Below are 16,750 nucleotides of genomic sequence, written 5' to 3' on the forward strand. Positions count from 1 at the left end.
TTCAGTGGAAAAACACAAGTACAAATGCGAGTGAAACCGCATTTCAAATGCAAAGTGGTTGTTCGTGTTTTTACTTGTGTTTGGGAGGTCGATGGTTTCCATTTTCAGACCCATTAGAAACGCTAATATAATGTACAACGCCAATGGATCTGAAACCTCAGAGCTACTATAGGTCTGAGTTTACAGGTGAGTAAGATGTTTAAATTTCAATGATTGTATTTATCTGTAAGTTACTATTATGTGACACACATAATTTAAAGTTGCCTGGTCACTTATACATAGTGGATGAATCCATTTTGTGAGCTGAAGTATTATTTCTCAGATTGCAGCCATGAATATATAGTTCAAGGCTTATTTATATTAGTCAGTGATGTCACTGCAAGCTGAATACTGTTTTAGCTGTTAGAATGAATGCTTTAATTGTGCATGTGTTAGTTCTCAGCACTGCCTACATTTGTAAATATTTTTCAACTATTATCCAAAAATTTACCGATGCACGTACTTTTCTACAGACACATTTTACATTAACGTCCAGAGTGGGGGCAGCCGTCGGGACATTAAAAGAAAAAAAAAGAAAAGAAAAATCACATTGAATTTTTAAACTGCTAGGAAGGATCACCCCAACTACCACATGGGGCTATTGCTAATAGAGTGCTAAGCCCACTTACTTTTGAAGTCCATTTGATCCTACCTAGTGAGGCCACTTTTAGAATTTTTTACACTACCATTTTCAATTCCCAATCCACCTTTAACTATTAATACCATCTATACAAAATTTACTTTGATTTAAAAATAATCCCATGAAACCTAGTTGATTTATCTATATATTTAATACAAGTTTGTGGAGCAAGATATTTACTTTACTTTTTTTAACTTTCTATTAATTGTAGCATGAAAAGCAAAACCAATTCATGGAATAGAAACCAGTTCTGTCAATCTTTCATTCAAACTTTTTTATTCCTGGCTTAAGAAAAAAAGGCACAAGTTCACAATTGTTCCCTCACCTGCGGTACAGGCAGCCCCCCCTCTCATTCAGTTTGTATAGTACATTTGTATACATTGACATGGCAAATGACATAGTAGATCATCTTGTCACTCAACATGTTAGCAACAAATTTTGTTAATGATCCTGCTTATTCATCTTTGGATCGGTGCGCTAAAGCTTAACATACAGAACGGCTTTGTTCTTCCAGGACAAGATGTCCCAGCTGGAAATGGAACTTGATGAAGAAAAGAACAATTCGGATCTGCTGTTGGAAAGGATAACCAGATGCAGAGAACAGGTAGGTATTTCTTCCTATGGTCTATGAAATACTGCACCACTAGAGAGTGTACATTGGAACTGCTTTTATATACCTAATTAATACCAAAGCAACATCCCCCATTGTATGGAGCTGCGGAACCCTTGTGACGCATTATAAATAAAAGCTAATAATAATAATACGCCAAACTAAAAATATTGATAAGTACAAACTGAAATAATTTATGGGGACCATGTTAACCTTACTACTTATAAAACTTGAAAGTCAATGGGTTGATTTGGTTCCTTTTGGTAAAATGTGCAAGGTTAATATACTGTGTTTGCTCCTTTTTTTTTTTTTTTTTTGCTAGATTAATGTGATAATGTTTTATTTGTAGAAGGATGCTGGGTTTCTCTGTATGACCCCACTAGAAATTGCTCACAAGTCTAAAATAATTCCATATATGTATCCTTGGCATATCTATTTATTGTTCCATGATCTGTTTATAGCAAACTGTAGCTGGTCACGCCATTATAAATAATTTGATACCTTTATGAAATCACAGTACAAGTGATTAATACACAAATTAAGCCAGTGTTTATGGAAATACTTGAGTAACAATCTTGTCTCTTATGGAGTATTCTGTATGGTCAAGTCATTCAAAAAGCTCGGTGACTGTAGTATTATTGATTCGTAGGTCTTTAGTGAAAGTTTACAGCTAGTGACTCGCTTGTCACGGCTACTGCCCGCGGCTGCACAACCACAGTTGAAAGGTCATGGCTTCTACCACCACTGCTACAGTGACATGTCTACTGTCTAAAGTCTGGTAACAATGCAAACACCAGCTCCAGACACTACAATTGGTTTTGTCCTCCTGTGTTTTGATGTATACATTTTTACTAGAGATGCCCCGGCTCGATTCCTGGAGAACCGAACACACCCGACAGTACCGATCCGGCTCGGTACTGTTACGCACCCTCGGAATTGAAAACGAAGCAAAGCGTCATTGCGGACCCCCATTTTTCTTTTCTGCCACTGCTGTGTGCCACTGTGTCCTAGATGTGCTAGGAACTGCTGTGTGTTTGTGTCATTGTTCTGTCACTTAACATCCAGCCAGATCGCTGCAGTATTTGTCCGAAAGTGTATGAAAGTAATATTATGACCTGTGAGGTGGTCAGGATTGACTGCAAATGACTTAAAATTAGTGTTATTGAGGTTAATAATAATGTAGGAACAAAAAAAGAGCAAAATTATGTGATTTTAGCATATTTTACGATTTTTTTTCTATAAAATCCAAAACCAAAACACACGAGGACGGTTTTGCCAAAACCAAAACACGAAGCTAATCCAGATCCAAACCCAAAACTAGTTCACGGGGGTCAGTGAACATCTTTAATTTTTTCACACTACCCGGTGTTTGAAGGCTTGCATAAAGAAAAACAGCCTTGTATGCGATACAGGAAGGTTTGTCTTCAGACAAACCTTTACCACATATACAGTTTATGTTTTCCAGTTGTAGAAATCGAAGCACTTACTAGGAATTGTTGATCGTACATTCTCTCTCTGGGTTACATTCTTTTGTCTGATATCGATTGCAAAGATGTTATTGCACCAGTCCCTTCTTCCAGCAATCAAAAATAAACCGCAAAATGGATATCCAGTGAAAATATCTATTTTGCTTATTATGTTCTGACTTAACAGGACTTCAAAATGTTCAAAGAAAAATTGCAGGGGTGTTTATATAACATAGAAGTTAAAACTCCTGACACCTTGAAACTATAGGATGGTCGGGCAGCACAGTGGGTAAGTGGTTAGCACTTCTGCCTCTCAGCACTGGGGTCTTGAGTTCAATTCCTGACCATGGCCTTATCTGTGAGGAGTTTGTATGTTCTCCCTGTGTTTGCGTGGGTTTCCTCCCACAATCCAAAAAACATACAAGTAGGTTAATTGGCTGCTATCAAATTGACCCTAGTCTCTCTGTCTGTGTGTGTGTGTTAGAGAATTTAGACTGTAAGCTCCAATGGGGCAGGGACTGATGTGAATGAGTTCTCTGTACAGCGCTGCGGAATTAGTGGCGCTATATAAATAAATGGTGATGATGATGGTGCACCACATATATATATATATTTTAAATGTGTGTGTTTTAATTCCACGTCTCCATGTTACACCAAGATTACTGTTATATAGTCCTACTTCAAATGTAAAATATGTTGTGTACTCCAGCACCCTCTGCATTTTAAAGGTGCACATTGCTAAGGTTGTATAATGTTATAAAGTTCCCAGTTCAGCTGGCTAATTCTTCTTAATGTAATATATTTCACAACAAAGTACTGTGGTGGGTCTTTGAGTGCCTATTTATAAAAAAGAGAGACTGGTGTTTCATTAGACAAGTATAGGTTTTCAGAAAACAAATGTTTAGTGTCTTAATTACAAAACTTGTCCTACTGCTGAGAATGACTTGGAGTAGAGCTCCTAGGGGACCCGAGCATGCTGCAAAATAGGGCTGTAGGGACCCCACTAACAGGAAAGGAGTTAATTGTAAAATGTCTACAAAGTTGGGGGAAGAAAATATAAATGAGAACCTTCTGGCTGTGTATTTCTTTCCTGAAACCGTGGGAGAGCAGAGAGTTTCTATGGTTACAGTGTAAATACGGCAGGGTAAAGTTACACTGGCTTTGCTACCACTTTTTTTTTTTTTCTGAGCAGCATTCCCGGTTGGTTTCCTAACACCTGTTCCTCTCTGTGCACCAGGTGTATAAAGCAAGTATTGAAAATGTAGGAATGAAGCCTCTTTTCCAGCGAACGAAGTGTGTGATGTTGAGGTCTTATCTCTTGTCCTTTTACCATAGCTCCCTGTGTTTTGGAGTTAACTGTCTGGAGAAATAAAATCTACACCTTATTACTGTAACTGCTCACCCTCCCACTCGGTCTGAGCTTTCATGAAACACACTGTTTATGAGAAGTAAGATTGCAAACTGGTTTAAAAAGGCATGAAGGGATGGTTCCAGGCTTCCCGATATCAATAATTGAGTAGAAATGAAATTGTGCGGTTTCATTAACAAGACGATGATAACCAGCTGTTCCTAATACCGTGTCTAGCATAAACACGGAATCCGTTTATTAAATCCATGCCGTTTCTCAGAGGGGTATTATGGCTCATTGAAAATACTTTGTTTTCAGTATTCACCAAACCCAGCTGTGATAACTTCTGCTGAAATCTACAATGTTTGTTGATCCTCTGAGGGTGAAAATAATGCATTAAAAATGAACTGATTTGCTGCCAGAGGAACCTGCTAGCCCCATTTAACAAAGGAGTTAAAATTTCCTTCTCTGCCGAAAATATAATGTTTTAAACAAATGTATGTGGATAACCGTATTCATGAATGGAAGAGAACTCTCTCTTTAAGTTCTTATTTATTTCCTTTTTGCACGTTTCAAAACTTTTTAAACTTTGCCTCTAAAAGGAGAATTAGCTTGTTATTATTTGGTGTATAGAGTTTTATGGGTATGGATTGTTTGAGGCGGGTGCCATGTTGTGGGATTGTTATCTAAATTATAAAACATTTGCTGTAGGAAATGTAATAAATTACATTTTCACTTTCCCGATGGTGGTCTATTTTGTCCTTTTTCTTTTTCAATGAATGCATTATTTATACCGACCATTACCTGAAAAGTGAAAAGGTTTTTGCATCTAGTGCGAGCTCATAAGCGCTTCCCATACATACCACCCCCATCCACCATGTCACCTGTATATGTCTGCTTGATTCGCTCCGTAGGCTTTGAAACTTGCTGACATCTGACAAAAGAGAGAATTGTATACTGCAGGTATTGCTACTTTGATAGACAGTGTATCTAACTAACAAGAACATATAGGCAGGTATATAATTAGCTGATGCCTTTGCTTTTTTTCATGCTTTTTCCAAGACTGAAATAATCATACCCCCCTCCCCTCCAGGGCACCTTCACTCCCCCTGCTCTTTCTGTTGATAACATTACCCTTCTTTTTGTACCTCGATTCCTCTGTCTAGGTGTTATCCTCAACTTCTCCCTCTCCTTCAAACCTCACATTCAGTCCATCTCAAAATACGACTTCTTCCACCTCTAGATTATATCCAAGATCTGCCCATTCTCACTTTGGCAGCCACCAAAACTCTTATTTGCTCCCTTGTAATCTCTCGCCTTAATTACAGTAACCTGCTTCTCTCCGGCCTACCCGACTCTCACCTCGACCCTCTTAAGTCTCTCCTCAATGCTGCTGCCCACATTATTTATCTCTCCCACTGCGCTCTCCTAAAATATGAACCAGTCGGTCTTCTCTTATATTCTTCTGAGTTAACAAGAAAATAATTCATTTTTTATCATTATTAACTGCATCAATATAGAATAAACCACGTTTGTATCCTTAATGAGTTTTTTTAATTTTAGACAGCAATATGCAATTGTTAAATGCAGTATTGTACTATGGAGATCATCAGTCAAGGACTAACAATAAATATATGTTTTGTTATAGGAGTTATGTTACTCCTATATCTCAGGGAGCAATCTTGTTTTGGAGATCTATAATGAGGATCACATCACGGTGATATCTATTATTTTTTTACCAAGATAGTTCATTTATAAATTCTGTTTCTAAAATCTTCCAGAAAAAAGGGTATCTGTAAATCTGATTCCACCAATATGGTTCATTATTAATTATTGCTCACAGTAAATCCAAATAGATCCTAATCTTTTTATATTTATACTTTTTTTGTTACTGGACTCTGTAATTTTGAGCCCCCTTCAGGAGCAAAATTTATTCTTTACTACTTTAGCGTGTATAACAGATCATTTGACTGGATATATTTTAATGCATAGCAATAAATATTAAGTTTTATTTGTTTTTCGAGCCCTTGAGTGCCCTCTATATAAATATCCCTTTCTTCTTAATTTTGACTTGTTCTTTTATGCTTAACAGAACCATTTCTATTTGTCCCATATTACTAGGGCAATAAAAGCACAAAAATTGTTTAGAAATTGGTACCTGTAGGCATACATAGCATCCGTGGAGTGACACAGCTGTGAAAAGCTTCCCTGTACATATATAATTAGAGTGCTCATTTATCTATTACATACGTCATGGTAATTTTATTTGAATGTTATTATTTAGAAACGCTGCATCAGATTTATTAGATGATAGAATTAGGACAGAAAAGTGCAGTCAATATTAATTGCTGGACTGGATATTTTAGTATTGTACCAAAAGAACAGTATCTATCTTGCAGTGGTACATGTTAAAAGCTGCCCACTCAGGCAGTGATTTGGAGTATCAGTATGGGTATTTTAGACCAATAGGAAATGCTTGAAATTATATACTGATGACAAACTGGCAAAATCCAGTGTGGGTGGTTGTTGGCCAAGCCCTCTACCCGGGCACTGCACGGTTCACCTGTGTTTTGGCAGCTTATCTAATTACATCCGATACAATGGGTAAGCACTTTGAAGGTATATGCTGTATTTAGAGATTTAAGCCCAAAGGTGCTTATTATGCACAGTGAATCATAGCTGGAAGATTGTAATATGATATTTATGATGGTTGGATGTGAAGCATGGATTTGTTTACACTGGAGAAGAGACATAAATAGACACTTTGATCACAGGGCTTTTTTTACTTTGCTCTATATACTAAAGACTGATTCATGCGACTATCCCCATAGACTGGCCCAGTGAAGTGAACAGTTAAACCTTACAGCTCCAGGCCAGCTGAGCATTCCTCCGCAGCCCTGGCTAGATTTTCTTGATAAATAGCACTAGTAAGTAATTTTCTTTATCTCCTGTGGTAGTTGGGGATGAAAGCCCGCTCTTCTTGCTGCATTTTGCTAAGTAGGCCCCATAATCACCTTGCTTACTGTGAAGCGGGCCACACATGTTACCCAATTCAGCTGAATCTTTTTTTTTTATTATTGCGTTGTTAAACAATCAACAGGAGTGAAACTGTAGATGGCCAAATTGATTATTAATCTGGATTAGGTGTAAATTTCCTTCCAAAAAGATCAGATTGAAGTGGATTGAACAATATGCGTTAAAGTCTAATGATCCTATAGCTGTTCTACAGCATGTGTAATGTATGCAAATCAGTCATTCATTTGTTTGATTTATCAGATTACATTAAAAATGTTTGTCCCTCCACTGTACATCAATGTGATTGTACAGAAATGCAGTTGCTGAAGTATAGCATTGTGTAGCTCTGGTTACTACAATAGAGATAGTTGGATGCCTTTTTATCAGAAAAATATAGAAGTCTATAGTTATTAGTAGCATACTTACCAACTCTCCCGGAATGTCTGGGAGACTCCCAAAGTAGTGGGTGATCTCCCTGGCAGTCTCCCGGAAGCCGCGGCGGAACATAATGCACCATCGTATTTTGTCCCCACTCTTCTCACCTGCACTAGCCCAGTCCTGGACTAACTTCCTAGTCTGGACCCACCCTCAACGCTGAATCACACTTGCTGGGTGAATGTGCATTGCACGTACCGGCTGTGTTTCTTACAGATATAATATTGACTGGACTAACCCTAAAAGTATCCATATAAGGAAAGCTATACAATGGCTGCCTCCACTGTGTGTAGGTGACAGTGACCCTTTTAATAAGGGACCAAAAGTAAGTCTGACTCTTTGTGTACATCAACTGTATTACATCTTTGTACAACTCCTCCCCTCATGTACCTCATAGGTTCCACACATCTTGAACCTTTCTCACCACCCAATGCTTACAGTTTGGAAAGGGTCCTGTTTGGGCCCCTGCTCACCAGACTGTTGTTGTTGCAGGACCCACTGCTGTGTTCTAGTGGATATCGCCATAAGAAGGGTACATGGGAGGTGGTGTGCCTAATGGGGTTTTATAAAGACATACTAAACCTTTAAACCGCTATAACACGTCTTACTTTAATAATAATAATGCTGCTAAAAACAGTTGAAGCAAGTGGAGCTCTTTAATAATAATGCCTGTTCAGATAATATCCTAATTTGTTTAGGGCTGTCATTGTATACTGTGTGAATTAATTTTAAAAGAAATGTATTACCTTTTTTTGTTGGGTAAACAAAACCAGTTCATTAAGATTTGAGCAAAATTCATTGCTTCCAATATTTGCTTAAATATCAATTTTAAAGATTCAACTAAATATAAATATAAAATGCAAAGGAATAATTATTGGAGTGTCTATCGTACAGAAGGGTTCATATAAAAGGCTCATTTTTTTTCCCACAGTCATATTATTACTGCAACAGTCATGTGAACAGAAATAAAGTATAGCACCTGAGGGCTGTTTAGTTCAGTGCAATTAATAGGATTTAAATAGCCATATACTTTTACTAGAAAGGAACCCACGTGAGTTCCAGTGTGATAATGTGACCTCATTACACCAGAATGTGAGGCCACTTTCTGCTCTTGTGTATGAGTGCATTAGGAAGGTGACAGCAATTCCTAAATATTACCATGTGGTTTAGGATTACCATAAAGGACCTGAACTCAGTTGTCATATTCATACTGCACCATTCATACTGCACCAAAATCCCGGGTTTTTGCCGGGTCTTGGTGCAGTATGAATGGTACAAGTCAAAAATCCCGGGTCTAAAAACCCGGGTCTTCAACCCGGGATTTATCGAGGGGTAATTCCCGGGTCGGACCTGGGTCGCCTGCACTATGAATGGTGCAACCCGGGTTTTTCAACCTGGGTTGCACAGAAAACAAGCTGATTGGCTGTCTGCCTGTCTCTGGAGGATGATGTCATCGGTGGGAGACCGTGGAAGATTCGAGAAGGAGTTTAGGAGAAATGGTGGATGGTGGAGTGCACAAATTACCAGGGCACAGACTTGTGCAGTATGAATGGAGTCAACCCGGGAAATTCCAGGGTCCGAGGTGCAGTATGAATGGTGTTTCTGAGCTGGGACGCTCCGAGCCCCGGCAAAAACCCGGCTTGAAAAATCCGGGATATTGCCGGGGCGGCAGTATGAAAGCGGTATTAGTTTCTTGATACCTCATATTGTAGGGTCTTTGGCCATTTCTGCAAATGTATATTGTCACTACTACAGAAAATTATATTTATTTTCGTTACAATATCGTCATGGTCAGCACATATGAAATAATTTTTATATAGAAATATTTCTAGGGTTTTAATTTGCACTTTCACACCTGTTTTTATGTTGCTTTTGACAAGGGTGATAGCACGTAATTAAATTCAGCCTTTATCTGTTACTTGTCTGTTATGACCCCAGTTTTGAAGTGAGCTGGGATAGAACACACTTGTGCCAATCAGATTATCAGAATCCTCACAGTAGCGCAGAGTGGTGATGTCAGCTTCCAGACATATTGATACAGGATGATTGGGATGCCAAGCAATGTGTCTATATGAAACTAAATTCATATATATAAAATTGTTACTTTTTTGGCAATGCAACTAATTGATGCGTAAATCTTATCAAGTGATTGACACCGTGGTGGGCGGAGCGTGATGATGCATATCATGTTGCCTTGCTGTGATCCACCCACGTATATCTCTGTCTGGTCTAACTACTGGGAGATTGTCAGACACTCTTGGGAGTTCAGGAAATCAGCCACTATTTTGTAAGTCTCTCAGGAGTGACAGGTATAGTTTAAACATAAAACAGTTCCAGCAAGTAGTTTCAAAGTTTGATTTAAGAAAAACCACGTTAATGTTGGGTATGTGCGCCACAGGGACATATGCTTTATCCTAGATTGATTTCTTACGCCCATCTTGTAGTTATGTATTATATACCCTCATTGGCAAGGGTTAATGCTAGTTCTGGAAATGTTATAATATTTACCTTGTATTCATTGGCACAGCATAAAATACAAGAAGAAATAGAGTAACAAAAGATTTAAAACAAAGCTTCACTTTATATATGTTAGTTGTTAAAGTATCTAACGGGAACATCCGTTTAATATTGAATAATAATGGGACAATATATATGTGTAAGCAAATATAAAGTCTAACTGTATCTTCTATCTCAGATTGACCAAATGAGGGGAGAACTACTGCAAGAACGAGCTACAAAGCAAGATCTGGAGTGTGATAAAATGTCCTTGGAAAGACAGGTAATCTTTGCTTTGTTTATACAAGCATGCAAGAGAATTCTCCACCCAAAGTAAAATCTCCCCTCTGAAACCACCATGAACTTATTATAGTGATTATAGTAACATAGATTGAGTGTTCAGATGATACCACATATGTACACACAGAAGCAGTGAAGTAAACAGGATCTATGTGATCGCAGGAACAGATATTTGGAACTGTAGAAACAGTAGAAGGAAACCTTTGTTCTTACAAGTTATTATTCTAGCATCCAGCTTTTTTTTAATGCCCTGTGTAACATTTGAAGTTGCACATTGCGTGACCCACTGCACCTTTTTTCTAGAACAAAGATCTGAAGAGCAGAATAGCTCATCTTGAAAATTCACATCGATCCAATAAAGAAGGGCTTGTCGCTCAGATGGAAGGAAGAATAGCGGAGTTGGAAGAACGCCTGGAAAATGAAGAAAGGTAGAGTAGCTTGTTGTATGTGGAGTTTTATTTCAGATGTGATTATTTTTAACCTCTTGTTGACTTATGCGGTGGCGATCATTTAGTTCTGCTGGAAGGGATGGTTTAAGTGTGTAGAACCTTTTATCAAGGGAAAAAACAATAATCTTTTCTTTGTTTAGCACCTACAATTATTATTTTATGTCAAGTTATTCAGCCAGGTTTTCCTGTTGACCTGAAGTTCCAGTCTAGTTTTTGTCCTTATATAGAGAGAGAAATTCTAACCCATGTAAATAACCTATACTGAATATTGCAGTCTTGTCACAACAGATCTACCGTAGCAAAATCTTTCTTCATTTCATAGTAAATGTTGATGATAAACCCCATCTCCGATCAGCCAGGTTTATTTATTGCTTCATCCTCTGGGTCAAAAGTTTCACAACTTCCCAGCTGTGGACACAGCAATACAGAGTAACTTGTCCAAGGTCACAGGAAAGCAGTCATTGTTATGCTTTAGGATTGTTAGGATTTATTTATTTTTTTGGGCCGTGCACTTGACAATCCGGTAACTTCTGCAACAAAGGAAGCTGCCAAAGTTTAGTTATGGTAGATGAACTTGTGTTTGAACCACACCATTGTATTAATAAAAAAAAACAACACATTTTGGTGTGTGTTTTTGCTAATCAATGAAGGTTTTCTTTTATTTTCACACAATATTTTTAAAATACTTCTTGCTTTAGTATAATTCAAATTTAAAGGCGATTTTATGATATTCCCTTAAAGACGTATATAGATAATATTTCAAATGGACCCTCTGATTAACTTGTTTAGCGGCTCTCTTCACAGTGACTGTAGGCAGAGTCACTTGGCAATCTTATTTCGAGGTGTGTGTGAGACATCATTTCACAGCAACGATTATTTGCTTTGGCTTTCTGGCTTTTGTAGCCTTATGGATATTAGATCTTCAGATAAAGCATTCCATACCTGTTTTAACATATAGCAAAAGTAAGGTTGATATGTGTACATTTCTGTAATGCTCTACATCTGCACCAACCATCAATCTGGAATAGTCTCTAAGTGGGATAATGCTTATTCAGCAAATAATGTTTCTTTAGTACTGTAATATACTTTAGTTTCCTGAATGAGGAATGTTCCTGCTTTATTTTTTTTCATTGGTTATTTCCTTTATGTATCATAACTAATCACCATTTAATATCAAAAGCCACACGTTATAATGGCCGTCTGGAACTACCCTTATTTAACTCTTTTCCCCTAAAGCAGCCTTTTTTCTTCCACATTATTAGGGAGCGCTCACCAAAAAAAACCCTACTTCCTAGTTCCTACACACGTTCTAATGAATTTAGGAGAGATACTCGTATACTTTTAGGTATGAGTGGAGAAGTTTAGAAAAGGATGGTAGTACTGTAGAGATGAACACCAAGTTTGTAAGTAAAAATGCACTTTAGATAACTGGGCAAAATGAAATGAAGGCCTCTGGGAAAATGCATCAGAAGTGAGGAAGGTCCTCCTTTATGACACAAGTAGAATTCTTCGTTACGACAAGTTTAGAGGAGCTTGCCGAAGAGAATTTTTTCTCTTAATAAAGTATATTGTACTGTGGCTGCAGCTGAATCCTGAACATTGTCAGAATGCTAATGTCAGGATCACATGACAAGAAGCTGTAATACTGTACCATAATGCCTGTTATGCCCAGCGCTGAATGCTTGGCCTATGATTCAGTGTGTTTCTATGTGGTTAGTTTGTTGCTCTTGTGAACTAATTCACTGTCCTAATACACTGTTCTGCGCCTCTGTAGATTCCCTCTGCAGCATCGCTTTATACAAATATTACATTATTACCACCATAGTGCAGAAGATGCACACCGTTACATGAATCAGAATGCACAATATAACCTTTCTGAATGACAAGTGAGAGGATAATGAAATGTACTCTGCTGCAAGCTCTAAATCCACAGAACATTAAATGTAATGTAGGTTTCATCAGCATTCTGAGTGGAAAGAGAAAAGGATTTGGCACAGCTTCCTGTTTTAATTTCCAAACAATGTGCTTTTCCTTTCCCTCAGGGAGCGGGCAAGTCTCCAAATGAACAACCGCAGGCTGGAGAGGAAGGTGAAAGAGATTATGATGCAGGTTGATGATGAGCATCTCTCTTTAACAGATCAGAAAGATCAGGTACAGTAGATATTAAATAATGTTTCTGTAAAAATCCAACAGGATACTATTTGTTAAATATTAAGTACCTAATCACAATATTTATATTCATCATGTTTGGCACTGGGCAGCAGCTTTCACTCTCCTATGAATATTGTGCTGGGCATTAAGATTTATATTTGGCAGCTAAATGGTTTGTCCTATACAGAGCAGCATAAATGCGGGAAATGTTGATTTTATTTGCAAACATAACCCATATCCTTCATGTAAGGATTTGCTAGCCACACACTGTTAGGGAGTATATCTAGCACTATGTGCTAGCTACATTCTGCTAGAGAGTGCACTTGACAAATGCTTAGCCATAGTATATTACCCCTTAAAAAGGCCTACAAATGTTCTAATTATTAAACAATTAAAGTCATAACATTTATCTGTTTTGCCGTTCCATCCACATGCATTCAGAATTCCCTGTAGTTCCTAAAGTTCCAAATGGACAAAATGGTCACATGTCTGACTGGTGGAGCCGCCGCCCACATTTATTTCTAGTCTCCCCCCTCAGTCCAGTTGGCCACATCGCATTTGCAAGAGGGAAAACTGGCTTTTCTTGCATTGCATTTTTACCAGGACAATACTGGTAGTGTGCATTAACGCATGAGAAGTAGGTCATGTCACTTTTTAAAATTTCACATGCAGCTTTAAGATTTTAGAACACAATGGTGACTTTAGGCAACCAGCAGAGGAGTGAAGTTCTGGACACTCCATTATCTCTTGCTGTACTGTCCGATGGAGGAAGGGTCACACAACAGCTGCAAATGCCACAGGTGGGCAGTCTGTGCAGGGTGCCAATGATATCATCAGCACTCTGAACAAAGTTCTTTCTCACATGGAGCAGCAGCCATGTGGTCTGCTGTGAGGAAGCTTAGAAACTCATCTACCAAAAACCGCAGCAGGTCGGAACCTATGAGGTGGTCATAGCGGTTGATTTAAGGAGGGAGATGGTGAAGGAAGGTTGAGGGCTTGTGTCACAATGGGAGAGGGTTTGGAAGTCATATGACAGGTGGAAAGTGGTGGGTACATGCTGCCCATGGCCCCTAATCATTTTGGTGCCCCCCACTGGTTGGGAACATCACCATTTACTCTTATTTGACTGACTTATTTTAAGCTCTTTTCAGGTGTTTAATAATGTCAGTGTGTGTACAAGCCCGTAATGTTTATGTAAATTGTTTAGAAGTTGATCTTTGTATAGCAAATTTCAATTGGTACAGTATATAATATAATATTAATTTGTTTCTTTAGCTCATTTTACGTTTGAAATCAATGAAGAGACAAGTTGAAGAAGCTGAAGAAGAAATAGATAGGTTAGAAAGTGGTAAAAAGAAACTTCAGAGAGATTTGGAGGAGCAAAGTGACATCAATGAGCAAATACAAGGACAGCTAAATGCAGCGAAGAAGGAGCTCAGGTTTGTGTAATACAATTGTGCTTGATTTTATTCTTACTGTATGGACACTACAAAATAGCAATGTGTAAATAACATGGATAAATATATATGATATAGCTGCCTACTGTTCCGGATTGTCTCTCAAATTTTTGGGAGAGCAGGGCATCCTGCCATCTTCGTTGGTGCAGTGGGTGGGAGTGGGGCTACATGCATCATCCTCACCCCGCCTTCTGCTGTAATAGGCTGAAAATTGTACAGTTTAGCAGGGGTGGGGCCAAAAGGCGAATTGTGAGGCAAAGCCCCCAGGACAGAGCTTCGCTGCCATAGTAGGCAAGTATGATATATGATGGGAATAACATCTGTTTTATTTCACACTTTTTTGAAGATCCCGCAAACCCCCACCCCCTCCCACCCAAAATTTTATGTGCTATGGGGACTGGTGAATGCTGTTTTCCGTCCCTGTACGTACCTAAAAATTCATAAAACACAGTTAGAAATCATGCCTGTCATTTCCCACACAGCACTTGGTTCTCTCATAAAAAGAGTCGCAGATGTGGTCAATGATCGTGCGTGTGATGTCTGCATTGATCAAGTTTCAGTTTGCCTTATTTATTATTTCTGGTTATGTATATGTGTGTAGGTATGTCTGTGTACGTGTGTATGTTAAACATATTTCTTTTTTGTAGCAGACGCAGAAGCTCTCCAGGCAAAATGTTAAATGACTTTGATGACGACGACGACCTGAGCACTGATGGAGAAAGTCTTTATGATGCTCCCTCTGTATATAAATTTTCTCGAGATGACGGCCTAATAACCTAATCTTGATCTCTTGTTTGGATTATAAAATGCAAACTAAAAATATAACATCTTGAAATGTATATTTCTCTAGTAATGAATAATGAATCTTTAGTCCTAAGCTTTAAATCGGCCAGTATGGATATTATTTTGCATAAAGTTGGACATGTTTAAGAATGTTGTTTTTTTGTAAATATTCTAATTGATATATAATTTGTTTTAGATTATTTCATAAAAATACATTTACACAAACTGGTAAATATCTCCCCAATATTTTACAGTAATTTTGGCAAACACTTCTGTGTAATAACAAAAGATCAGTAGTAAACAACCCATTGCACATCTGCTACAACTACAACTCCCAGCATCCAGACGAGTAGCTGAAGACAATACAATGCTGTATATAATTGTTCATTTGTATTGATTCTTAGGTTGCCTTGTTGTAAAATCCAGTGATGCTGAGGTCACTTTTATGACATGCTTTTCTTGCCATCATGAAATGAAATGTTATTTTATCTATTAAATGAACTTTTAACAAAATGCAAACAATATTTTTTTTTCTTGACCATTACTAAAAAAATGATTATTCTGAAATTATAATTTTGTCTTTTAGTGCCTGACCTCTCAAAGTAGCATCCAGAATTATTATTGTAGTTATTATGGCTCTTTATAGCACAACTCGGGGTGATTTATTGGTCATGCTCAATGAAGTAATTTGTAACACCATGCTAATAGACTTCTTGCATTCTGTTTATAATATGAAAGTGTTGTAGGGGTTTTTACTTTGTGATGCCAAAAGTTGTCACTTAAAACAATGCCAAACCTTAGGTTCTCCATAATTTTTTCAAGGCACCCTTCCAAAATCATTACAGAGCAGTCCCGTTTTACAAGTAGTTGGGTCAAAATAACGTAATATTTAGTTCAGGGCATAGATACTTCAGCTGTTTTAAACAATAATAGATAAATCCAAAAGAATATTTTTATATATTAGTTTAAATTATATTTCTGTCAAAAAATTTTTTACAGCTGTCATTAAGAGGAATAAGATCGGACAAAATAAAACAATATGTACTAAAATCATCTCGCTGTGGCCCTTTACGCTGGCACTGTGGCCCTTTACGCTGGCACTGTGGCCCTTTACGCTGGCACTGTGGCCCTTTACCATTACACTGCACCCTCCTTCTTTCTTTTCCCCTCCATTGCTGTTTCCTATCACTATTTCCCCTACGTTCCTTTACTTACCATACTTTGCCTTTTTTCTTCTGTCTACTTTCTTTTAGCTCTTCTCTGCACGGCTCCTCGCTGAATATGTTGGGTGTGATGACGTTACGCCACATATTAAGTGAGAAGGGAACAGGGAGAAGGATGCTGGGTCCCGGGCGCCATTGGATTGGTAAGTATTTTTTTGGTCCTGGCAACGGCACCACAGGGAGCCGCGGCGCACACTTTGGGAACCACTGCTTTAATGTATTTTATTTTTAATATAAAAGTGTTTGAGAAGCCTGGGCAAAAATGTCTGCTCCTGGCTAGCTGATAAAAGGAACAATGTTCACAAGGAAAAGTAAAAGCTAGCCTTAAAGGGCCACTA

General features: G+C 38.0%; 1 protein-coding gene across 3 annotated transcripts in view; it reads left to right on the forward strand.

Annotated features, from left to right (window-relative positions):
• CGNL1 (cingulin like 1) overlaps window positions 1–15,702 on the forward strand; it is an 88,289-nt gene extending 72,587 nt beyond the window's left edge. For 2 of the 3 annotated variants that reach the window (XM_075208057.1, XM_075208056.1), the window contains exons 14-19: window positions 1,194–1,283; window positions 10,249–10,332; window positions 10,653–10,777; window positions 12,841–12,949; window positions 14,225–14,388; window positions 15,054–15,702. In XM_075208057.1, the coding sequence (XP_075064158.1) occupies window positions 1,194–1,283; window positions 10,249–10,332; window positions 10,653–10,777; window positions 12,841–12,949; window positions 14,225–14,388; window positions 15,054–15,186 (705 nt within the window). In that variant the 3' untranslated portion in view covers window positions 15,187–15,702. The remainder of the gene's footprint in view (window positions 1–1,193; window positions 1,284–10,248; window positions 10,333–10,652; window positions 10,778–12,840; window positions 12,950–14,224; window positions 14,389–15,053) is intronic. The other variant, XM_075208058.1, reaches the window with a different exon arrangement.
• Window positions 15,703–16,750: the final 1,048 nt, after the last annotated feature.

The sequence above is a fragment of the Mixophyes fleayi genome, chromosome 4 (assembly GCF_038048845.1).
Source record: "Mixophyes fleayi isolate aMixFle1 chromosome 4, aMixFle1.hap1, whole genome shotgun sequence".
Taxonomy (NCBI): Eukaryota; Metazoa; Chordata; class Amphibia; order Anura; family Limnodynastidae; genus Mixophyes; species Mixophyes fleayi.